A 25,868-nucleotide genomic window follows, 5' to 3' on the forward strand; every position below is an offset into this window, starting at 1 on the left:
CCCCCTTTCCTCTCTTTTTTACTTCCTTTGTGTTTTGTTGATTTTTTTTTTTTTTTAGTAGTGATATGTTTTGATTCCTTTCTTATTTTCTTTTGTGGATGTTCTACACAAAAAGGTATTTTCTTTTTGGTTACCATGGGGCTTACATAAAACATCTTATATTTACAACAATCTATTTTAAGCTGATAAAATTAACTTCAATTGCATACAAATACTCTTCACTTTTACTCCCCCCTTGTTACACTTTTTATGTTATTGATGTCAAAAATTACATCCTTTCATATTGTGTATCCATTAACATATTTTTATAGTAATAGTGTCTAAAAATACTTTTGTCCTTCAACTTCTATACCAGAATTAAAAGTGATTTATGTACCACCATTACAGTATTTTGTATTTGTCTATATACTTACCTTTATTAGCAAGCTTTATACTTTCATATGTTTTTGTGTTGCTGTTCAGCGTCCTTTTGTTTGAACTTGAAGGATTCCCTTTAGCATTTCTTATAAGGCAGATACAGTGGTGATGAACTCCTTCAGCTTTATTTTTGAAACCTGGGAAGGTTTTATTTCTCCTTCATTTTTGAAGTCCCCCATTTTTTACCAGATATAGTATTCTTGGTTGGAAGTTTTCCCTTTTAGCGCTTTGAATATGTCATACCACTGCCTTCTGGTCTGTAGAGTTCAGACTGAAAAATCCACTGGTAGTATTATGGAACTTCTCTTGCACATGGTGGTTAGCTTTTCTCTTGCTGCTGTTGAAATTTTCTCTATATTTGACTTTTAACAGTTTGATTATAATGTGTCTTAGTGTGGATTTCTTTGGATTCACAATGGTTGGAATTCATTGGGTTTCTTAAATATGGATGTCATTTCCTTCCCCATTTTGGGGAAGTTTTGGGGCACTATTTCTTTAAATAAGCTTTCTGTCCCTTATTCTCTTTCTTCTTCTAATGGGGCTCCCATGATGCATATATTGATTTGCTTATGATATCCCCTGTGTTCCTCAGGCTTTCTTCACTCTTTTTCATTCTTTTTTCATTTTGTTCTTCTGACTGAATAATTTCAAGTGACCCGTCCTCAAGTTCACTGATTCTTTCTTCTGCTTAATTGAGTCTGATGTTGAACTCCTCTACTGAATTTTTTAGTTCAATTATTGTATTCTTTAGCTCCAAAATTTCTATTTTGTTCTTTTTAAATATTTTCTATCTTTTTGTTGATATTTTCATTTTGTTTATGCATCATTTTCTTGATCTCATAGAGTATCATTATAATGGTTATTTTAATTCTGTCAGGTAATTTATATACCTCTATTTCTTTAAGATAAGTTTCTGATTTATTTTATTCCTTTGTATGGACCATGTTGCCCTGTTTCTTCATGTGTCCCATAACTTTGTTTTAGGATTGGCACATTTGAAATAACAGCCACCTTTCATAGCCTTTAGGAACTTGCTCTTTGTGCAGAAGACTCTTATTAATCAGCTTGACTAGAGATTCTGGGGGCCTCTCTAACCCTTTCTTGGAGGGAAGGGGATGCAAATTCTCTGAGCCTCATGTGTGCAATTTCTCAATCAGTATTGCTGGTTTCTTTTTCCAGGGGCTCATAATCTTTTGCTCCCTCTGTAAAACCACAGAACTTACAGTAGCAAGATTCTCTGCTATCTCTTGTTCTCAGAGGCCTCTCAGAGGTGAGACAGTTGCCATTTTATGACATTTTATGACAAGACAGATACCAGTCCCTCAGTAGCCCTCTGAAGAGCTGGAATGTCAGATGCAGCCTCTATTTTCTCTTCACCCCCAGTGTAAAAAGTGTAAGCCAGGGTATTCTCTACCACTGCTGAGCTGTGCCAGCTTAGAGGAGGGGCTGATGCAGTTAAAGTGAAATTGCTCTTCTTACCCGTTTGAATGTGGCTGTTCACAGCTTTGCACTCAGGTACTGCAACATCTTAACTGGATTCTGGAATTCTCGTCACAGTATTTTGGTCCATATATTGTTGTTAAATTGAAGTTTCTATGGGGGAAGGAGCACTGGGACTTTCCATTCAGCCATCTTGTGATTTCACTTCTTCCCTGGTTCACTCTTGGGCTCTACCATACATTTGTCATTCTGAGAGTTCTTTCACTGCTTTCTTAGGTTGGAAAACACTCTTTCCTTCATCCCAACATCTTCTCTTAGTTCAGACCCTTTTTGGGATTCTACTTGGCAGGCCAGGTCCTTCCTTTACTGCAGTTGGAAGGATATATATATATCCTATATAAATTTATAAATTTTATATGTATATATAAATATGTATATATATTTATGTTTCTATGTAAATATTTCTATTTTTTTTAAGTTAGTCATTAGGAGCAGACTGCCTAGGTTTAAATTCTGGCTCTGATGTTTCTAGCTGTGTAACCTTGGCCACATCACTCGTGCCTTGATATTTTCATGTGATTAATACTACCTATTTTAAGGATTAAACATAAAAGTACTATTATTGTTAGTATTACTCTTCTGTTCTGCTTTTACAAGCATCCTACTTTCATATGCTTTTCATATTCCATTTGTTTACATCTCTCTTGTTGATATTTCTCCTCATGTTTCTTTTTATATTATTTCTTTGCTTAATGAATTCTAGGTAATGAGAAAATAAACATGTGTGTTCAGTCCTCTTTCTTAAGCTAGAAGCCAAACCTGATTTTTAATTTTAGAAAATATTCAGTGATTTAATGGTTTTAGTGTTATTTTTTAATAATTTAAGATATTTTTAAATGAAATTATTCTCTCTCTCTTCATATATTATCTTTACCGTATTTGCTTAGTGATCTAATGACCTAGAGTCAAAATTAAACAGGAATTTTCTTTCTTTTGATAGATTCTTAGTGATAGTAGCAAAACTGTTTTAATGCTGGTCAGAATTTAATTCTCTTTAAAGCACTGGAAGCAAAATAAAGAGTATCAGCATGTTAGAGAAAAGCCTAGTGTTTTTTTTGTATTACATTAATTGAAAGTTAACAGTTTTATTACATCTTATGAAAAACTGAAAAATGAACCAGAAAATAATGATGAGAACCATGATGATGATGGCAGCTACAATTTCAAAACTGCATAAATGTATACCAGGCACTTAATATATATCATGTTACTTATTCTTCATAATAGCTCTACAAGGTAAGCATTTCAGTCTGCATTTTATTTATGAGGAAACCAAGATTTAGAGTGCTTAAATAATTTGCCCCTGGCCACACAGCCAGTAAAGGACAAAGGCCTTTCTGACACATAATCCTGTGTTCTGGGATTATGTACAACTAATCTGGGACTTGAGAACCTATAGATTTGAATAAATTGCATTAATGAATGACTATTACTGCATCTCAGGGGACTGTTTCCTTTTTGCTATGTTTCCTCCCTCTGATACCATGGTGGTCACTGTAGCTGCTCATAGTAGCTAATACTTCCATGTCTCATTCCCTTAAAATCCTCATCAACAACTTTCTCATTGGAATCCTCTGTTTTTTTAGAGGCCCAGCCCCATGTGAGCCCAGGTGGGGAATATTCTAACATCTCTTAGTGAGAGCAGGAACATACCTGTCTGTATTGCCCAAGTCAAGGAGAGTTTCTTGTAATAATAGACACTCAGTACACTTTGAAAAATGAATGAGTGGTGGTCAAAAAAAGAACAGACTAAAATTCCTGATGTAAAAGACAGAAGAGAGGGCTTCCCTGGTGTCGCAGTGGTTGAGAGTCTGCCTGCCGATGCAGGGGACACGGGTTCGTGCCCTGGTCTGGGAAGATCCCACATGCCGCGGAGTGGCTAGGCCCATGAGCCATGGCCACTGAGCCTGCGCGTCCGGAGCCTGTGCTCCGCAGTGGGAGAGGCCACAACAGTGAGAGGCCTGCGTACCGAAAAAAAAAAAAAAAAGAAGAGAGACTGTTGCTTAGGCAGAGGAATTTATCAAGTAGAGACTGTAATATATTTGCCTACAGAAATAATGGCAGTTGGGTTCTACAGTTCAATTAATATCACTAAAACAGCAATCCAACTAATATACAAGTTATGTAGTATATATGAGGCTTAATCTGAGAGCCCAACCACTATTTTTATAAAATGCTTCTATAAGAAAATGCTCTCTGAAGGGCAAATAATAGACTTATGAATGAATTTTTCAAACAATTTGTAAATTGAAGTTAACATCTAAGACAATTAACTTATTGATAATCTTTGCTTTTGTCTTCTCATTTACTTACAAAGTTATAAAGAACATGAGATCAAAAGCTGTTTTTTATTACATAACAGTACCACTTTGCCCAGCTTTTTCCTATTCTCTCTGCTCTTACCCCACCCAGCGTTCATCATGTTACTTTATATGTAGTAGCTATTCAAAAATCTTTTGCATACTGATTGTTTGATTTTTAATAGAACTATCCCTCATCACAAAGAAAGTATATCCTGAGATACCTAGGGTTCTTGCTTCAACCTAGCTTTAATTTTAAATTACATTGCAAAATTCTAAATGATCTCTAAAATATGAATTATAAACTCCAATTTTAATTGATATAGTTATACAGTATTAATAAAAATAAGTAATTATAATAATACATTTGAATGTTTATAATTTTTTCCCACTTGACTTATAATTTAGAGGCAAATGGTTGTTGTAAGGTCTAGAAAGCATCTTGGTTTAAAAGGCCTCAAAAGCCCTGTGTTCTAACCTACACTTTAAAAAATTTCCTCTGATGGGGACAGAGAGGGAATGACCTCTCATTCCAGGAAACATTAGAAGTGATCTAATCCTAGCAATATATCTGTCCTCTGTCTGAAAATAGTGTGTTTTGGAGTTTAGGATGACCTACCTACTTATCTCTCAGATGGAGGAAGGCTGTGACTGGGGAAGAAGGACCCATCACACATTTGTTTTAAGTATGGTGACAAAAAGATACTTCACAAAAGACACTGTTTTGCCTTTGCAGGTGTAACTGTGTGGAACCACATAATCCTAGTAATGATACTTTGAAGGAATGGAGGGAGTCCAATATTTCTGCCTCTGACATAATTTGGGAGAACCTAACTGTGTCGGTAAGTGAAACATTGAAAAGTAAGTCATGGACTTCCCTGGTGGCACAGTGGTTAAGAATCCGCCTGCCAATGCAGGGGACATGGGTTTGAGCACTGGTCCGGGAAGATCCCACATTCCACGGAACAACTAAGCCCATGTGCTACAACTACTGAGCCTGCGCTCTAGAGCTCACAAGCCACAACTACTGAGCCCGTGCACATAGAGTCCATGCTCTACAACAAGAGAAGCCACTGCAGTGAAAAGCCCGCACACCACAACCCGCTCGCCGCAACTAGAGAAAGCCCGCATGTAGCAACAAAGACCCAACACAGCCATAAATTAATTAATTAATTTTTAAAAAAGAAAAATAGGTCATACCTTGAATCTTATTACTATAAGGGCTTTTATTGACTTTTTGAATGAATTATTGCCACTAAGTGTTTTAAACAAATACTATTATAAAAGTGATGGTTTTGATTTCATTCATTTCAAGTATGCATAAGTTTACTGGGGTTTTCTTTCATTATTAAGTTTTTCCAGTAGTTATTAGGCCTGAGTTACTCTGAAAGCACACATATATGGCATAATGTGACTAGATTAACTGAAAGCACATTAAATAAGAGTAGTGTTGACCTAAATGAAACCGTATGGCAGAACTAAGTCAGCCTTCTGTGTAAAGAACCCAGAATGCTTTTACTTTACTCTGTAATACTGCTCCAGCTGTTCAGAATATGCTAAGGGGGAGGGGATGTTTGCTAATATTTTAGTGTAAATATTGAACTTTTTGGAAAAACAAAAGTCACTTTTCTTAATAAAATTCTGGCACCTCCCTCAGGAAGATTTTCTTACTTCCATTTTCTCTTTATCCTCCATTCAAGAAATAGAATGGCAACATATTTTTCACCTATCAAAGTTAAATCTTATACCTTTAAAAATATTTTTGGCTTTCCTCTTTTTTTGTGGTATCTTTTTTCCCCCCTCATAGCTGAATTTCTCAGTTCTTCTTAATCTCTTGCAATGTTTGTGCACCTCCTTTTCCATCTACATTTGCATCCTTTACTTCTGGTCAATCAAATCTCATAATTGGAAAAATCGAAAGTGTTCTGGTTTTAATAAGTATTAAAATCTGAGTCATTCTAGTTTCTTCTCTATTCTTCCCAGTCACAAACATTACAATCCAAAGCTTCTGCCACTTTATCTACCCATATAAGCTCAAATCCCATTATAACCATGGGCATAAAACTATATAAATTCTAGTTCATTTTATGAAAAACATATCATTTAGTAAGTGAACCAGTTAGTGACACATAGAAATCTTTTTTGTTGTACAAATGTTATAAAACTCTAAACATGACTCTTGTAAGAGCACTTGACCTATTGCCTATTTTATCAATTTTCCTCATTAAATATTTTCTTTCAGAATCAAAATCAAATTACTTACCTTCTGTTTAAAATTCTATCTTGACCTATATTTTACTACTTTTCCTCTTATGCTAGTCATTTGCTCTAAAATAAGCCTTCACTTACTTTTGTTGTTTTCTTCTGTTATGGTTAACATTTATTCTGTCCTATTTTTCTTAGAAAAAGTAACATTACCAAACTGTTTCCTTTCAGAGAGCCATTTAAATCGATCAGTAAAAGAAATGATGAGCTGAACAAGAAAGAATGCTACAGTTATTCAGAATTTAGACATGGGATTGTGGTTGGTCCATTCAGCAGTGCATCTTCCATTTATATTTCCCTTTTGTAAACTATAAAGATATTATGTCTTGAGTCCCTTGCTTTTGTCCCTCATCTTGGTGTCCCCTACAATACAGTAACCCAATAATCTCATCTCTAAATTATTTAACATGATAATTTACTCTGTGTTTTATAGTCTTGAATAATTTAATATTAAATAATAATATTCATTCCATGTAATAGCAAACCCTGAATCATAACTTTCAAAGAGACTCATAGCACAATTGATCTAGCTAGCCATGAGTTAATTTTAAATATTACAAGTTTTAGGGTCAAGCAGAGTACAGTGAAAAATATTTTGCAATCAAAGCAAATCTAGCACTGTGGTTTTTTTCTTGAAGTTCTGTACTAGGAGTTAACATTCTGGCAGAAATTTTCATATTATTTTTCATTAGTTAAAAGCAGTTTTTGCAATAGGTAATTGCTAATCTTGACCAGAAAAAGCATTTATCACCAAAGGGAATGCTACGTAATGAAAAAACCTTACAATTTTTAAGTCAATGAGGGCCATAAAATTGTTTTGTCTTAATTGTTATTCTGGGATTTCTTTCCTCAGCATAACCATTAGTATCATCAAAAACATTGTATTAATAAAGCACTGTGCTAATGGCTATTATAACTAGTTTTGTAAAAATAGTCATGTGATATCTACTTTGTATATTATTCACGTGATGATTTTTAATTGAATTGTTACATATCTCATTAATTGTAATTTATACCTTGCTAACTCAGCAAGGGCAAAGAACTTTAGCTTTCTTTGATTCTCCCAAACAGCTGTATGCATAATAAGTGTTCAATAAATATTTAATGATCGTTTTGAAAAATAGTCCCAAATCACAAATTTACTATTTAATGTAAATATCTTGTTTTGGTTGATTTTGTTTTCCAGCTTTATTGAGGTATAATTGACAAATAAAAATTTTGTATATTTAAGGTATACAATATGATGTTTCGGTATATGTATATGACGTGAATGATTACCACAATCAAGCTAATTAACATATCCATCACCTCAAATAGTTACCTTTTTTTTTTTTGGTGAAAACAATTAAGATCTACTCTCTCAGCAAATTTCAATTATTTAATACAATATTATTAACCATAGTCACCATGTTATACATTAGATCTTCATAATTTATCCTGCATAACTGAAACTTTGTACCCTTCGGCCAATATTTCCCCATGTTTCCCCTGTCCCCAGCCATTAGTAACCATCATTCTACTCTCTGCTTCTGAGTTTGACATTTTTAGATTCCACATGTAAGTTAAATCATATAGTGTTTGTCTTTCTGTGTCTGGCTTATATCAGTCAGCATAATGTCCTCCAGATTCATCCATGTTGTTGCAATGGCAGGATTTCCTTCCTTTTTAAGGGAATGATATTCTGTTATATATTTATACTACATTTTCTTAATCCATTCATCCATTGACAGACATCTAGGTTATTTCCATATCTTGGCTATTGTGAATAATGCCTAATTCAAGTGTTTTATAGCAAGCTAGAACACTTAAGTTTCTATGTTTATATATATTTTTAGCAGTATCTCAAAATCTGTCATTATAAAGGAATTCCTAGGCGAGGTTTAAAATATTCACAAGCAATTAACTAGCAATTGGTTAAGAATCGTTTTAGTGCCAGAATTACATATTTAGCTTATATATAAGTAAGGGGCAGGACGCTAATGCCAACTTTAATTTCTTATTTTATCAAACTTAATTTTTACCAACTTATAACACTGCTGAAACTTAGAACGTGTTGAAGAATAATTAGTAGAAATGAGTTTGTCAACAAGCAGTTTTTCATTTTTGTAAGTGAAACCATATGTGAGACTCAAAATAAGAGAACAGGATTTGGATTTAGTTTTCTCTTCCAAATCTCAGTACTTGTGTGTGTGTGTGTGTGTGTGTGTGTGTGTGTGTGTGTGCGTGTGTGTGTTAAAGGTACAGTTAGTATAAACCAGAAAATAAATGTAGAATTTAGTAGTTCACAATTTTTCCTTTTTAAATAGCATACTGTCCCCCTAAAAGGAAGAAAAAATAAATACGCTTTTCAAATTTGCTTTGAATTAAAGTAACTAGGCAAGCTATTGGCAATGTATTATAGATTATAAGACAGTTAAATGATCCTTTAAATGGTATCTATGTTCCTAAGATTTGAGAACAAGACCCAGCCAAGTCCAAGACTTGGAGGACTTTTATATCTGCACAAAAGACTGATCACAAATATTTAGATAATGTGTTTACAACAGAGCTTCTAGCTCCTCTTTGTATTTATCCATTCTTCTTAACCATTACTTTGCTTAGTAATTGCTATACTAGTATCTCTGGACAAGGGGCAAGAGACGGGACTAAAAAATTCAAGGATTCATTTTTGCTACTTTATCTATTTTAACAGAGTTTTGAGAGAAGGAAAATTAAAGCTATAATTAAGGCCTGGGGGATTTTTCTTTGGTTTTTCAATTAGCCAAGTCATTGTGCTCTGTATTAAAATAGATAATTGGAATTCAACTTTAGCTAGCAAAGAATGTAGCATTTGCAGTTAGATTAGAAAAGGGAATGGAATTGTTTTAGATAATTATAAAGTATACAAACAATATTTCTCAAGAATCCTAGCCTTAGGGGTAGCTGCCCCAAGTAGATTTTACTAGTTTGTTTTTGGATAACCATGTAACAATCTGTGATTTAGTCTAGAATCTTTTGAAGGTATTTGTTTTCTGCTATACAAGGACTCCAGGGCCTGAAACTTTGTTCATTGGACAGTCTCTGTTGGTGATCAGTCCGTCAGTCCATATTTTTCTCTAAGATCTTTAAGTATATGGCACAATTCAGTTTCTGTTCAGGTCCAGATATCTCAAGTACTAACAAGGTCACTGGATCACTTAAACCATTCTTTTCTCTGTTTTGAAATAAAAAATTAAAATTTAGTGTTCTAATCTTTAAATTAAAATAGTAAAAAGCAAAACGTTTTTAAAAAGTTTTAATTTCAAAATACTAATGTTTAAAATGCTCAGTTTTTTTCCTCCAAGAAAGGAAATTTTTTTGACTTTGCTGCCACCTCATGGCTAAGGCAGCAATTAGAAATGATCCTTCAGAGGCTTATAAAATATATACCAGGAAAAAAAAAAAAGACCATGAAGAAGTCATAGTAAATATGAACTTTGCATTGCTTCTATACTAACTTTTTCTCTTTTGTTCTATAATTTAAATTTGAGCCCCATCTTTGACTTTCAGTTTCACTCCAGTAATAATGTATCATAGTTTTTTGTTGCTTTTCTCACCTTTCTTGGGAGCTTTTGGACTAGATAATTCTACAAAATCATTGTTCTTCTTTAATAATATTCCCACCAAAGGAATATCATGTTTGTATCACAACTCTGCTGCCACCCAGCAGCGGTGAGCGCATAGCCAATTACTTAACTTCTCTACACCTCAGTTTCCTCAGACATGAAATAGAAATAATAACAACTACCTATTTTATAGGGTTGATGTGAAAATTCATTAAGATGGTGATTGATAAATCAGTTAGTTTCATAGATTTAAACTTAATTTGAAAAGGCAAGAATTTTAGAAGTGGTTCATATTGCTCACTACCTATGCAACTAGGAGCCATAACTGAACAACTTCAGCAACTCAACTGCAAGCGATCTTAAGATGTTAGTTTTCTGAAAGAAACGTGTCCACCTTTTCTGCTTAATAACTCCATTTGTTTTACTTCCTCTGGCAGGAATGCAAATCATTGCATGGAGAGTATGTTGGACGAGCTTGTGGCCACGAGCACCCATATGTTCCAGATGTTCTATTTTGGTCAGTGATCCTGTTCTTTTCCACAGTTACTCTGTCAGCCACACTGAAGCAGTTCAAGACTAGCCGCTATTTTCCAACCAAGGTACTTAGACTACAATTTTTCTGATCAAAACGTGAACCAACATAAAGCATGTTATGGAGTCATGTGTGTTTTAGGACAAAAGAAAGAGCTATTGCTGTCGTTAAAGGAGCCACGAAAAGGTTTTTGTGTGATTGAGCTGCCAGTTTAGGAGTGGGCATGGTGAGGGAGGTAAGAGAAAGCATTTTGTGATACAGTGCTAGGAGTACACATTCCCTCCAGGCTTATCTCCTAACTTCAAATCCCAGAGATAAACTCCCACTTTCCCACTTTCATTTTTGGAACTCAAAAGCACACACTGCATTACTGATTGTCACTTTCTTGCCCAGTGAACAGTGGGAACTATTCCAGCCTGACAGACACCTCATAGGAGCCACTGTTACATTCTGTAATTGGGAAAGCCCCTGCAAGACTCATTGGAACACTATCCTCTTTTTCATTTTTAAAGTGTCAGTCCCTCCGCCTAACCCACCACGTTTGCATCTGCATATTTGGAAAGGAAAGTAAACAGAGAAACAGCTTAGTTCAATATTTAACACTGCAAAGTAACACCTATAAGGTCTGACTCAGCCAAAAAAGAAGGAAGGAAGGAAGGGAGGGAGGGAGGGAAGGAGGAAGGAAGGAAGGAGAAAAGAAAAAGAAAAGAAACAAGAAAACAAGCTTTTTAGGGATGAGCTAAAAATTGTGATGAAAATTCTACTCTGGGAAAATGTTTTAAGAACTGCTGTTTGAGAGAAACTTCTGTTTTTCTTACCTCTTCCTTCCGTAACGTGGAAGATTCATTTTTTCCCCCCAAAGCTTAATTTGATTAATATAGAATTAATTTTTTTGTATCAAACTCCTGCATTTTGTGTGTGTTTGTGTGTGCGTCATAAAGGCAGCCTAATAAAAGGCAGATCTTGTTGATTATTGTTTAAGAATTTTTCTCAATGAAGGCTTTATAAAAGAGAAATGGCTTTAAAAACTGGCTTACATAGAATAACTTTTAAATTTGCTTACTCTGTTGTGCAAATTACCTGCTGCCATACTTGTAGCTCAGATAAACTAACTAAAATATTATGCTTCTTCAATAAAAATAGATAATTTTATTTTATGGTATTTCAGGTTTATCATATTAAAATGTTACCTACATGAGAAAGAGTACTAAAATATAGCGAAATTCTAGCCATGCAAACTTATTCTGTGAAATAAATATTCACATACTGGAATTCATAATAAACTTAGATTTTTATCAGCACTGCTGATGTAGTGATACTGTATCATGCAAGATTCCCATAATAAACTTAGATTTTAAATGAAAACAGCACAATCACCATTGTAGCTATTCCATAATGCCTCATTTTTAAAATGTTGAGTGTGTATTCATCCTAATGACAGAGATACATAAATATAAATATGACAAGAGTTAGTAGTAATATTATAGTACGCATAAAATATAATATTATGATATTATGTCATAAAGTGTTTATAAAGTGTGATTCTAGATTATGTTCCTGAGTATTCTTCACTATTTATAGTTCCTTCAAGTGACAAGTGTTTTCATTATGTTTAGGTGCGATCCATAGTGAGCGACTTTGCTGTCTTTCTTACGATTCTGTGTATGGTTTTAATTGACTATGCCATTGGGATCCCATCTCCAAAACTACAAGTACCAAGTGTTTTCAAGGTGAAGTTATCATAGGATTTACTATCATCTCTCCATCTCTGTAGGTCTAATTTTTATTCAGATGATGGCTATAACCCTAGTACTTGGGATTTTCATGAAAATATAAAGAATAAAGATTAATATAACAGTAAATAAAATGCCCACAGCATGACTAAAATTTTGGCCTAATATTCAAAAAATAGAAATCACAGAAATGGAAACCTAGAGGCAGCTTGAAAAAATTTTCTGTCAATTATTCCAGTGGGAATATTTATATTCTTTAAAGATAAGGAAGCATTTTGAAAGTAAGGGTGACGCACAGTGGATAGGTCTTGAAAACAGATAAAATTAGGTCTGGAATAGAGTTCAGACCATGTTACTAACTATGCAACCTTGGGCCAGTTACTTTACCTCTCTGAACCTGTTTTCTCACCTATCAAAAAGAGCTAGGGGGCTTCCCTGGTGGCGCAGTGGTTGAGTGTCCGCCTGCCGATGCAGGGGACGCGGGTTAGTGCCCCGGTCCAGGAGGATCCCACGTGCCGCGGAGCAGCTGGGCCCCTGGGCCATGGCCGCTGGGCCTGGGCATCTGGAGCCTGTGCTCCGCGGCGGGAGAGGCCACAGCAGTGAGAGGCCCGCGTACTGCAAAAAAAAAAAAAAAAAAAAAATAGCTAGGGACTTCCTCAAAGAATTGTCAAAATGATTTCCTTTGGGTCTCATCTCAGGCACCAGCCATGTTTGAACCTTTCCCTGAGCCCATGATGTGACCAAACGTCTTTTTGACATTTTTACATAGTGACCTGGATACACATCTAAAATAAGAGTTATACACAGTGGTCAATGTGATATTTGTAAATGTAAATAAATGTGCCAATCATAAATGATAAATATTAATATGATTTTATTTAATATAGGTATTGATTGAGAACACAAATTTGTGTGTCAGTTTGTCAGAGCTGAAATCCTATCTCCACCACTTACTAGCTTTGGGACCTTGAAAAATTTACTGAACCTCTCTATGTCTCAGTTTCCTTATCTGTATCTTCTTTAGACTGTTGTGAAGAAAAAAATGAGTTAAAATATTTAAAGCACTTAGAATAGTGTCTGGTACCTTATAAATGCTTTGTGAATATTATTATTATTAAATATATAATTCACTTGGCATATCAGTTTATAACTAGGGTTTTCCTGGTATTATCTGTAAGACAATTTGATTAGGTATTCATTAATCCAGTTAATAACTGTGCATTCTTTAATTTTTCACAGCCCACAAGAGATGATCGTGGCTGGTTTATTACACCTTTAGGCCCAAATCCATGGTGGACAGTAATAGCTGCTGTTATTCCAGCTTTACTTTGTACTATTCTAATTTTTATGGACCAACAGATTACAGCCGTCATCATCAACAGAAAAGAGCATAAGCTAAAGGTATATTTTAACCTCCATTTTAATGTAAATCATTGTGATTCAACGGATGTCAATTATACTTTATACTGATGTTTATTATATTTTGTATTCTATAGTCATTTGCATAGTGAAATATTAAAATATTTTCAGATTCATAATTTTATTTTCTATATTCATGGTACTTTGTCTAACGATAAGTTTAACATTAATTTATTAATTATTAATTAATTAATTTAATTATAGCACTTGGCTGAGCTCTGAACTCTGGAACCCTACCTCCAGGACTTAAAATTTAAAAACATTGCCAAAGTTCTAGCTTTCTTTACCATGTTTAACACACTGTAATGAAATAATCTATTTTGGTGAAGTGTAGCTTTACCAATTTGTCTTACGTCTGGGATTCTTCTATTTCTCTATTTGACCTTAAGTATATCTATTAGATTGCATTCATTTTGGAACAAATTACATCTTCAAATAATTCTCATTTTCTTTAGTCGTTCCTCCATCTATAATGTCTATGACATTAAAACCAGTCATAAATGTTATAGTTTGTGACATCTTTGTTGAATTTTAGTGCAGATTCTAATGACTTTCTTTTACAAAAAGAATAAATATGAATGTATCTTATTTATTATATTCTGACCCTGCCATTTTGCAACTGTGAAAAATTAGCTGTCCACTGGTGTGCAGTTTGTCTGAGATGTGTAATGTGAGCACTATCATTTATAGGAATATGTTAAATAAAATCAAAAAAATCATTGAATGGTTAAAAGTACTCTGAATCAAACCTTACAAAAACAGAACAGGCACAATCTTGTTTTTTCTGGTATCATGGGATAATTGCCAGCTATCTTCACATACTCTTTAAACTCTAGGAAAAGTTTCATTGTCAGAGCAACAGAAATCATACTTTATAGAATTTTTAAGTATGTTTGTTAGAAAGATTTAAAAATCAGATTGATTGAAGTATTTGATGGGAAGTAGTAATGACATAAGTATAAGAAAGCACAGTTATTTGTAATAAATCTTACTGAAAAGGAATTTTGTCTATTATATTGGGGAGAGTGTGTGTCTCTCTTAAAATAAAGAGTATTCTTTATTCTCTTTGTAGAAAGTAACTTAAGCGTGCTCAAAAACCTTTTTTAAAATGAGTTCATATTCACTTCTTGTTTTGGTCAAAAAATTTTTTGATTATTAAAGATGTATTCTACCAAAATATCACATGAAGTCTTAGGAACTAGACCAGTGATGTGCTGGTACATGTTTAACAACCAGTCCTCTGTGTATAAAAAGAAATACCCTGATTTATAATGTTTGCCGATTTTCATGATGTCAATACTCCCATCGTGGCCCATTTCAAGCTAAAAGAGTGAGATCAAAAAATTGGCAGGAAAATATTTGAAAATTAAACAATTGGTTCTTATAAGTCTGTATGAGCTGGCTCCAAAATACTGCTGAACTACATTATTCAATATTAGAAACTTTAAATCATTTACAGCTCTCAAAACAAGAAATTCAGATTTCCAAATTAGTAGTCAACTAATTTAATATCAATCATTCAAAAATATTATTTGCTTTTAAAATATCAACCTTCTGCAAAAGCAAATACCACCACAACTTAATTATTAAAGTTATGTAGTTGATTAAGTAGATCTATAAAACCGGTGTTAAGAACTTAATGTTGAATGCTGTTAGTCTGCTACTCTTTAAGGAGGAAAACATTTTTCCTAGACACCAGTTTATTTTTTTAAACTGAAAACATCTCTATTTTTCCCATTTCTGTTTTAATTATACACCAAAATTTGTATTTTCATACTACATATGTTGCTTGTTGTTTTTACATAAGAGCATTATAATGGTAATTATCCGATGCCAACAATATAAATATAAATCTGCATTATCATTTTTAATGGCAGTATATATATTTCCTTGTATGGCACATGTTTTTTTTTTTTTTTTTTTTTTTTTTGGCACATGTTTTAAAATGAACTAAAAGACTCCTGTTTTAGAAAGAAAGTAAGCTATGTAGTCATTGTTTCCCTTTCAAAGGAAGTTTTTTGTTTTTTTTTTTTTTGGCTTTTATAATTAGACAGAAATATCACTGATTTAACTGAGAAATTTTCCTTGTAAATTTTTTTTCTAAATATTAGTGGAATCATTAAAACAGAATGTGGAAGTAAATGAAGAATTGCCCAAGGTGATGTTACCTTTTTGGCTGTCCTGTATGCTTGCTGTTTCCAGATCTCTCCACCTTATAAATCACATATTGCTTGCTCCTTGTTCTTCATGAGCCCATGGTAGGCCCTTGACATTCACAGACTTTCCAAAGCTCCACATCAACAAATATACTATATTTACCTCCCCTTTACATATCGTATAGAATAGCTAAAATATAATAAAGCATTCTTTAAGTGGTCCTTTCAAGTATCTGCATTTATAAAATTAAATGTAGAACTAAAGCATTTAATATTTTTGTCACTGAGACAAACTTGAGACTATATTATTAAACTATATTACATTATTTGTACATTACTTTTTATTGTACAAATGACTATGTAATCAAAAGATTCATATTTTACCCCTTAATAGCCTGGATTTAGTAAACAGCAAATCTGGCTTAATCATAAATTTGCTACATTGCCGCAAGCAGAAGAGTTAGACTTTTCTTGGCCACTATGAGTCTGAACACCCCATTCTCCTCCTTGGATATGGATATTTGCAAAGTAAGTTCCTTCCAGTGAAGACATATTTTATCTACACCGAACACTTTTTTTTTTTTTTGGCCTTTAACCCTTGTCTTCTCTAAGCTTCACTACAGTGTGGTCTGCTGCTACTGATTTTCCTGTTAATAACAGCAAAAAATCACTTTCTCAGAATGTTCTTTACTCAGAGTAATGGTTTGTTCCATAGCCGCTCTCCCGCCTGTTGCTTCCCTGAAGTGTTTGCACAGTCTCTGGCTTTAACTTGAACCACATTGTCACAAAAAGACACATGTTTCTTGACTATATCCCCAGACCACAAGTTAACCACATTTTCAGCTTTTACTTATTTTTTTTTTTCTCCCTTGAAAACCCATTTTTGCCTTGGTTGGAGCATTCCCTGAGATAGTTTAATGAATGATGATTTCTAGCTTCTGTATCAAGCACCTGGTAGAGGCCACATCATGTATCTAAGTCTACATCACATATCCGAGTCACCTAGAAATTCATCATTTCATTCTTTATCTCTCCCAAACTTATATTTTAGATCTTTTCACTTTTTCTTCACTTCCATTACCAAATCCAGTAGTTGGTTTTCTTTTAGAGGATTTTTTCCTGCCAGTAAAAATCTCTTTATCGTTTTGTGTTACTGTATACGTAATAAAGCTGTGTTGAGATGAAGAGTCTAGCCCCAACTCACAGGCTAAGTGACTAACGCCTCCCTCAGAATGAAGAATTTCAAGATTAGCAAAACTCTAACTCACTACACCTCATGATCCTTTGGGTCACTCAAACGTATCAGAAGTTGCAAATGTAAACACTTGAGAATGCAGATTTCATCTATATTGTATATAGACGTCAATTCATACTCTCTCTAGCATTTCTCATTTGTTTGTTTCTTCCCTAGAGAAGTGGAATAAGCATTGGTTAACTGAATCCCTTTGAAAAGCATTAAAAATATCCACTTTTTTTTAAAAAAGTACATTCTCTAAAAGTGGATAGTTAGATATTATCTTGCAGAAAAGAAAGTTTCTGTTAAGATACAACCGTGGGCTTTTCTACATGTTTCTGTAGACAGTTCAGCCTTCTTTTGACATCATTTTTAATAAACAGCAATACAATTCCAGATCACTTGAGTAAATGGATGCATTTGCAACATTCATTTGGCACTACATTCTCTTGATGATTATGGCATTTGATATGTTCTTTTTTGCCCTCTTTGTCAGCCTGGTTCTTCATGTCAATCTATAGTCTTTTATGTGGTTAACTTGACAGATGCAGGAAGTTGCTGCCAAGCTTTGAGACGAATTTTTTCTGCAGTGGCATCTGGGTATCAGATGGTCCTCTTGGCTGGCCTCTTGTCTTGCTGCATGTTGGTTTTAGTGGGGTCTGGTGCAGCATCACCTGTTGCTATGCTCCCTTTTCCTCCCATATGTCCATTTCCCGTGATTCATGGATGAATGTGAGAATAGAAGCTCTGGTTCTGTCTTTATTTCAGAAAAAAAATCTACAGAAATATGTTAGAAGGTGCACAGTTCTCTCTCTGACAAAGGGATACTTCCCTTTGGCTGGCATGCCTATCAGCTAATAATATGGTTACAAAGACCATGTTTTTAAAGACATTTTAAATGAAAGGCAAGAAGAAGAATAATGACTAATTAGTGGAAGTGCCAGAACTGCTTTATTTCCTTTGATGCACATTAAATTAAGATGCTCCCATTGTTGTATAACATAATCAGGGGGAAATTGTATTTTTGTTTTTATTATCTACTTGGACTTTACAAAGCTTGCTTTCTAAGTTTAAAAAGGAAATTATTCCCTCGGAAAGCATTATTTTGTCTGCTTCCTGCAATCTAGAATCCCACTGTTTACATTTGTATCATATTTTTAAAACACTAAGACAAGAGCTGCAGGAAATCACTCTCATGAAGGCCTTCCTCATATTATTAAGCCATAGGGAGCATGGACCCTGGGAGAGTCCAGGGTGTGCTAAACGCACAAGCCTGACTCTCAAGGCCCCATGTCCTTTGCCCTCCTCTAATGTTTACCTCTCAGCTACTAGCACCTCTTCCATTCTCTCTTAGCAGTACCACAACTTTGCAAAACTGCCCAGGGGGCACCATTCACATTGTATTGCCTCAGCGATGGAGGCTTAAGGGTCAGGTCCTTCGCTGTTCTATATTCTTCACACTCCAGAGGTCCTAGGACAAGACACTCCTCTAACTGGTTAAGATGTGGTCCTTTAATGGGACTAAAATTTGAGTTCTATGCAACTACATTTTCCAAAATGTTCTGCAAAAGGACCAGGGGACCAGAGTATGGCCCTAGTGAAGCTGGTTATACCTTTTTGGTCATGCTGACACCAGGGTGTTTCTCTTCCCACCCTCCATCTCTTAATAATGAAAACCTCTCCTGAGTTACTAGCAAAAAAAGGTTTCTAGAGTCATATTCACAAGGGAAATTGAGTTTAGGCATTTGGGTGAACTGGAGCATTGCCCCAGCTAAGCTGACCCAAGGAGGGGTGCCACGGAATTGGTGACAATGCAGGAGGAAAAGGTCCTTATGTGGCATCTCTCATTTTCTCCTCGCTGTCATCTCTTACACTTTTATAATTTGTCAGGGATAAGCAGAAAGGGAAGGAAGTACAACCGATTTTAAGGGTGTTTTTCTTAATAAAACAACAAAATAAAATAGCAGAAAGAAAACACTGCCATGACAAATACATATCAGATACTCGGTATGTTTCACCCTCCAGGCTCTAATAGCTTTCAGATTAGCTGGAAACTGCTTGCAGCTTGGTAAAACTGCCTGTAAGAAAAGCCAAAATTATTCCTCTAGAATAATTGGTAATTTTTGCTCGTGTTCATAATACTAAATTTAGCAGCTATATTTATTTTAAAATTATACCTGTTTGATTCTAAAAACTTTCAATAATGCATATTTCCTTTTAAAAAAGTCAATCTGTAACTTTCTGATTGCTTATTGTATGTCAATGATTGCACTAAAAACTGAGATATACTGAGAAATTGTATGACAAGTTTACCTGCCCTTAAGAAACATTTATATATTTTTATTGAGGATCCTTGAAACAAGTGAGTACAAAAGAAAAATGTATTGTTCAACTGCTAGAATATACTAGCCCCTAACATTTACTGGGTACTTACTAATATATCAGACATTGTTCTAAATGATGTGCAAAATCATTTGCAAATTAGTTAATTCTCACAACAACCCAGCAAGATGTCTCCTGTTATCATCACCATTTTTCAGACAGGGAAACAGAGGCACAAGAAGTTAAATGATTTGCCCAAGATCATTGGTTGAGCCAGCATTTGATTCCAGGCCACCTGTCTCCAGAACTTACACCCTTAAGCATTTTATTACAGCACCTCTCATGAAGTAGCCATTAAGAGTTGGAACGTAAAGTACCATTTGCTGCCTCTGAGGCTTTACACTGTCAATTTCCTACGGGGGATGGAGGAAGAGGGTAACTCTGTTCTTCTCCATTCTTCAGTTTGTCTCCTCAGAGAACTCTTAGCTAATCAGCCTCCGCTAGGGAGCAGTCTCCAGGTCCCCACACCTCCACATGTCCCTTGCACCCATTTTTCCTCATTTACATTTCCTGCCTGGTTCAAGAAAGCCTCTGGAGGCCAGTGATAGCACAGGAGGATCATAGAGGAGATAGAAAACACAAAAACTATCACTTTAAGGAGAGGCCAAGTTTTTCCAGTGCTGAAACTGAAACAGATGAGAACAAGATGCAGTAGTAATATATTAAGATAAAAATGAGTATATATGGAAGTTTAGGTTCTATGATATTATTTTTCCCAGTAAAAGTCAACCATTGAGACAAAACAGGACAATTGGAAACTGAGGGTTTAAGAAGAGGTTTTCTTTAGGAGATATTAGCAGAAAGGCTTCTTGGGTATTGTCAGGAAGTGGTTTCTAGTCACAACCAAGCCATTCTTAGCTCTGCTGTGGACACAGCCCATACTTTGTTTTCTCAGCCTGATGCCTGGTATATAATTGATGCTCAATATTTTTCGTATGAATTAATGATGAAAGACTAGACATATGAATTGCAAATTAACCTGCCCATTTAAGGAACCAAAGTGAAGAGACTGTATTTGATGATGACTTTACCTATTCAATAGAAGTAGAATGGAAACTAATGTACCATTAAGCCAGAATTACATTAAACCTATTAAAATATGTAGAAGCCACTATAATCATAATTGCAGTAGGAACACCTGCAACTTTTCTTTAAGTGGATTATATATTTTGAGACTGTTATCTTTTTAATTTATTTTGCATTTTAGAATCAGTTATACAAGATTCAAGATAGTATCTCTTTTCTATTCTTTACTATTCCATGGTGGTGGTGTCATTGGTCTCTATGCCAAATTCAGGTAGTATGAGAATCCTCTTTTCTTTCTCTTAACAGAAAGGTTGTGGGTACCATCTGGATCTATTAATGGTGGCTGTCATGCTTGGTGTGTGCTCCATCATGGGCCTGCCGTGGTTTGTGGCTGCCACTGTCCTCTCCATCACTCATGTCAACAGCCTAAAACTGGAATCAGAATGTTCAGCTCCAGGAGAACAACCCAAATTTCTTGGCATTCGGGAGCAAAGGGTTACTGGGCTTATGATTTTTATTCTTATGGGTTCATCAGTCTTTATGACCAGTATTCTGAAGGTAATGAAATCTGCCTTTATGAATTTGAGAGAAGGAAGAATATATTTATTATTGCTTAAGAAATTTCATTTGAATCTAAGCCATCAATTTGTAAATATTGTATGGCATGTGATGAAAGTGATGAATTTTTACCATGTTTATATAGCTTCTTAACAAGGGAAATTATGTGCTATATTTTAGAATCCTTAAATACATAAAAAAATTAAATCTGACAGAGTAAAATTTGTGGAAATTATTATTGTAATTTTGAAATGAAAATCAGGTTATGGGAAAGAGTCACTCATCTCTGACTGACTTGTGACCTGAGTTTACTGTAGGCCTACACAAAATAAAGTTTCTATTTTCTTGTCAGTGGACAGATATATTTGCAATTAATATTACTTAATATAAGGTGGAGGTACAGAGATAAGCAATGTCATGGTCACGGCCACATATGCAGTTTTGTATTTTAAATGTTTCATAAAACTACTACATGAACATCATTATTATACATACTTATTTTTTATGTTTCAAGTAGTTGAATCCTGAACTTTCTGAATGTATTTGGGTTTATTAAACCCCATCATAATTTTACTAACAGCTATTTTTCTGTGTATAAAATTCATCTCAATTTATGAAATAAAGTATGTCTCACTTCTATCCTTAAAAAAATAAAATAAAATAAAATAAAATAGTTGAATCCATTTTAAAGAGCATTAAAGAGTAATTGTTTTGTCATATAATTTTGACAGGTACTTCAAAGGTGTGTTCATTGTATTTTAAATTATAACTCATTTTAGTTGTCCATACTTCGAAAATTCTAATTGAATTATTTAATAATTTATACAAGTTTACATTTATTTAATAATTTACACAATTTGCAAGAACTAATTTCTATGTTATATAAGTAATGATAGAGAAAAAAATGATGCTGAGGTATTCCAATAAAAAGAGAAAAATTGAACAATCCACATGTTTACAAGTATCTGGTAAAGTGTAGGAACGATGTCTAAATGTTAGCTCCATCCTTCACCTTTAATCTAAATATCTTACCATTGTGAAACAAAATTCAAATTTCCCTAAAGCAGCATAATAATAATAGTTAATATTTATTGTTTATTACGCATCATATGTGTTTTTATTGGTTTTGACCTATTAAATACTTATAACAGACCTATTATTATCCCTTTTTAGATATTGGGAAACTAAGGCACAGAGAGCTTAGGTAACTTACCTAAGGTAATGCAGCTAAAAAGTGCTTAGAGCTGGGATTTTAACCCATGTCTTCTGGCTCTGCCCTATACTGCTTCTAAAATATTTATTTATTTTTCTGTGTTTTTCTTTGGAAATGCAGAATATATTGACCACATTATATTTGAAAATAACTTGTGCCTTTTTTCTAATTGTTCTTTTACAGTTTATTCCTATGCCAGTGCTATATGGAGTGTTCCTTTATATGGGTGCTTCATCGCTAAAAGGAATTCAGGTAAATTACAGTAATACAAGCACATCTGTGATGACTTATCTTAAGGTCTGTTGATGCTAAGACATGTGGTAGCTAAAAAAATGCCATTATCTGAAGAGCAGCTTTCAGACTACAATTAAATTTCTTCAAACTGGTTCATAATCTGAGGGTACTTTTGTTTACTATGAGTATATTAAAACTGTAAAAGGTTTAGACTTTATAATCCTTTTAGAAAAAGATAGCAGTACATTTAAAAATATATCCAAATACTTTAGATCTTTGATACTGTGATCATGTATGTGGACACCTATCTATGAAAACAGAAAAAAAATTTTGCACAAAGATGTTCCTTGTAACACATATTATCAAAATATTGGAAACAACCCAATTATTCAACAGCAGTAAAATAATTAAGCTATCTAAGGAACATTAGTTTAAAATTGATAAATATGATGACTATAAAAATAACACAGTAAAGATGCTTATGACAAAGCGAAATGCAAAGTGAAAAAGTGGAAAAATGAGTTGTAGCTATGATAGGTTTATAAAACTGTGAGTGTGGGTGGATTAAGAAGGAAGGTAGAGAAATAAAGACAATTTATTAAGGTAATGAGCTCCTGGGTGATATTTTTTCCTTTTATGTTTGTTTTCCTGTTGTTATTGCAATTGTCTTTATAGAATTATTTTGTAAATTAATAAGGAAAACCTTATTAATTGTTTAAGTATTGGTTAAATAAATATAGTTTTTGTATTAATTTCCCATTGCTACATTACAAATTGCTATAAAACTTAGTGGCTTAAAACAGTAAACATTTATTATCTCACAGTTTCTGTGGGTCATGAATTTGGGAACTTATTAGCTGGGTGATTCTGGCTCAAGATGTCTCACGTGGTTGCTATCAAGATGTGGACAAGAGCTGCAGTCATTTGAAGGCTTGAATAGGACTAGAAGGTGTATGTCCAAGATGGCTTATCATATAGCTGAGGGCAAGAGGCATTAGTTCCTCTCTGGCTATTGGTAGGAGGCCTCTCCATCAGACACTTAAATGTCCTCACACTAGAGAAGCTAACTTCCATCCCAGTGAACAATACGAGAGAGAATGAGGGCAAAGTCACTGTGCCTATTGACAATCTCCAAAGTCATGCACGGTCACTTCCACTTTTCTTCTATTTGTTAGAAGCAAGTCACTGTGTCCAGTTTGCATGCACAGGGAGGGAAATTAGAGTCCATCTCTTGAAGAGAATAATACCAAAGAATCTGTGGACACATTTCAAAAGTACCACAAGATTATTCTAAATTTTTACGGAGGCTGTTGGCAAATTATTCCTGCTTATGTTACTGTAGTGGGTTGAATAGTGCCTCTTCCCCCCATTCATATCCACCTGGAATCTCAGAATGTGACCTTATTTGGAAATAGAGTCTTTGCAGATGTAATTAGTTATGGATTTCAAAATGAGCTCACCCTGGATTTAAGGTGAACCCTAAATCCAATGACTGGGGTGCTTATAAGAAGAGGAGAGGAGAGGACACAGAGAGACATAGGGAAGGAAGCCACATAAAGGTGGAGGCAGAGATTGGAATTTTGCCACCACAAGCCAAGGTACATCAGGAACCAACAGAAGCTGGAAGAGGCAAGGAAATTTTCTTCCCTACTGCCTTCAGAGGGAGCATGGCCCACCAACACTCTGATTTTGGAATTCTGGCCTCCACACTGTGAGAAAATAAATTTCTATTGTTTAAGCCACCAAGTTGTAATTTGTCACAGCAGCACTAGGGAACTAACACAGGTTTCGACTTAAATTTGCCTTTGAATCATCTTGTTTTATAACAACATTATTGTTCCAAAACACTTAAATTTTCTTGAAAAAGAGACTACTTTTGAGGATTATTTATTGTGAAGTATAGTTTGTTTTTGTTGGCTAAAAGTCAATATAAAGTACCACGTTTTCTTTGACAAGCCAGACTCACTGCCATTCAGAGACCTACAGAGGAAAAGTCATCTGAATAAGTGCTATGAATTTGTCAAATTAACACTTTTTAAGTGGAGCACAGGGTGCTGGATGGTGAACTGCGGTTCAACAACAGACCACAAGAGAAACTGAAATAGAGAAGTTTATCACTCACAGGTCTACACAGGAAGTACCTGGCCTTGAGGGGCCGCATGGGGAGGTCCAGACAAAGTGAAGACAGAGAGAGGGAGACAGGACTTGGGACACATGCTTTTATTAGGGTCAGTGGGTGGAGTGCTTTGGGGTTCCTGGGCTAAGGCCGAATTGGACTCTTCAAATCGAAAGAGCAGGGTTTTGGTAAGCTTTGTGGGAGTCTTATCTAAGGGGTGTATAAGGAGAAGGCAGTGGGGGGCAGGGGAGGTTGCTAATCACAAGGGCCGTTGGAGAAGCTACATCAGGAACTTATATCTATTTGCGACTCTACCGGCAGCTGTCTAAGGCGTACACTTGCATGAGGGGTTAGGGTAGTTTAAGGTCCCCTCAGGCTGCTTGATCAAACAAAATGGATGATAAGGCAGCAACACTATGGAATAGCTTAGCTAAACTCTCAACACTGAGGAACAGGCAGCACAGGAACTCTTTTCCTGAATAAACAACTAACCAGCTTCTGCCTTTGGGAGAAGGAAAACCACTTTAGCCTTAGGATACTACTGAATGTCAGAACCGAGGCAAAACTTTAATATGAAGTTACTGTAAGATCACTGAACACCCAAAGTACATAGCATGACTCTGTTCATCCTGCCACTGGGTAAAATTAACTTGGGAGAAGGAGATGGTTGAGAAGTGTTATGCATTTAATTTTACTCAAACTACATTTAATTTGCTCAGCTGTAACTTCATGTATGAAAAGTATATTTTAAAAGAATTGGTTTGGTAAGGCAGATAGGGAAGAGTATTGAAAGGTTTTGTTTATTTGTTTTGCTGGGTTTTTTTAGGTGTTTTTTGCCTTTGGCAGAGGTTCCATGAGTACTAATTTCAACCGTAAGTGAAAAGTATTTATTCTTAGGCCTCGGGCTCACATCAATACAGCAGCAGAAGTTTAAGAAACAAAGTAAAATCATTTTGATAGGCTGCAACAGGTTTTTCCCCCTAATTCCACTCACATGATTTTATACCCGTGAGGTTTGGAACTAAACAAGAATGTCAAATTTTGGAATTATTTGGGGTGTGAATCTTTCAAATGAAAATTGAGGAAAACATTATCAAAGGCCCATGAGAAAAGTACAATGAGTTCTAAATAGCACCAATGAAACAGCAAATAGTGTTTCACACTGAGAAACAGAGTTAGTGAAAATTTAAGTGAGCCCC

At 34.7% G+C, this 25,868-nt stretch overlaps 1 protein-coding gene across 8 annotated transcripts in view; it reads left to right on the forward strand.

Moving 5' to 3' along the window:
* SLC4A10 (solute carrier family 4 member 10) overlaps positions 1–25,868 on the forward strand; it is a 312,534-nt gene that overhangs the window by 264,735 nt on the left and 21,931 nt on the right. For all 8 annotated transcript variants that reach the window (XM_033412564.2, XM_033412571.2, XM_049712769.1 and 5 more), the window contains 6 exons: positions 4,954–5,059; positions 10,504–10,665; positions 12,215–12,328; positions 13,571–13,732; positions 20,855–21,106; positions 22,503–22,571. In XM_033412564.2, coding sequence (XP_033268455.1) covers positions 4,954–5,059; positions 10,504–10,665; positions 12,215–12,328; positions 13,571–13,732; positions 20,855–21,106; positions 22,503–22,571 — 865 coding nt within the window. The remainder of the gene's footprint in view (positions 1–4,953; positions 5,060–10,503; positions 10,666–12,214; positions 12,329–13,570; positions 13,733–20,854; positions 21,107–22,502; positions 22,572–25,868) is intronic.

The sequence above is a fragment of the Orcinus orca genome, chromosome 7, assembly GCF_937001465.1.
Source record: "Orcinus orca chromosome 7, mOrcOrc1.1, whole genome shotgun sequence".
Taxonomy (NCBI): Eukaryota; Metazoa; Chordata; class Mammalia; order Artiodactyla; family Delphinidae; genus Orcinus; species Orcinus orca.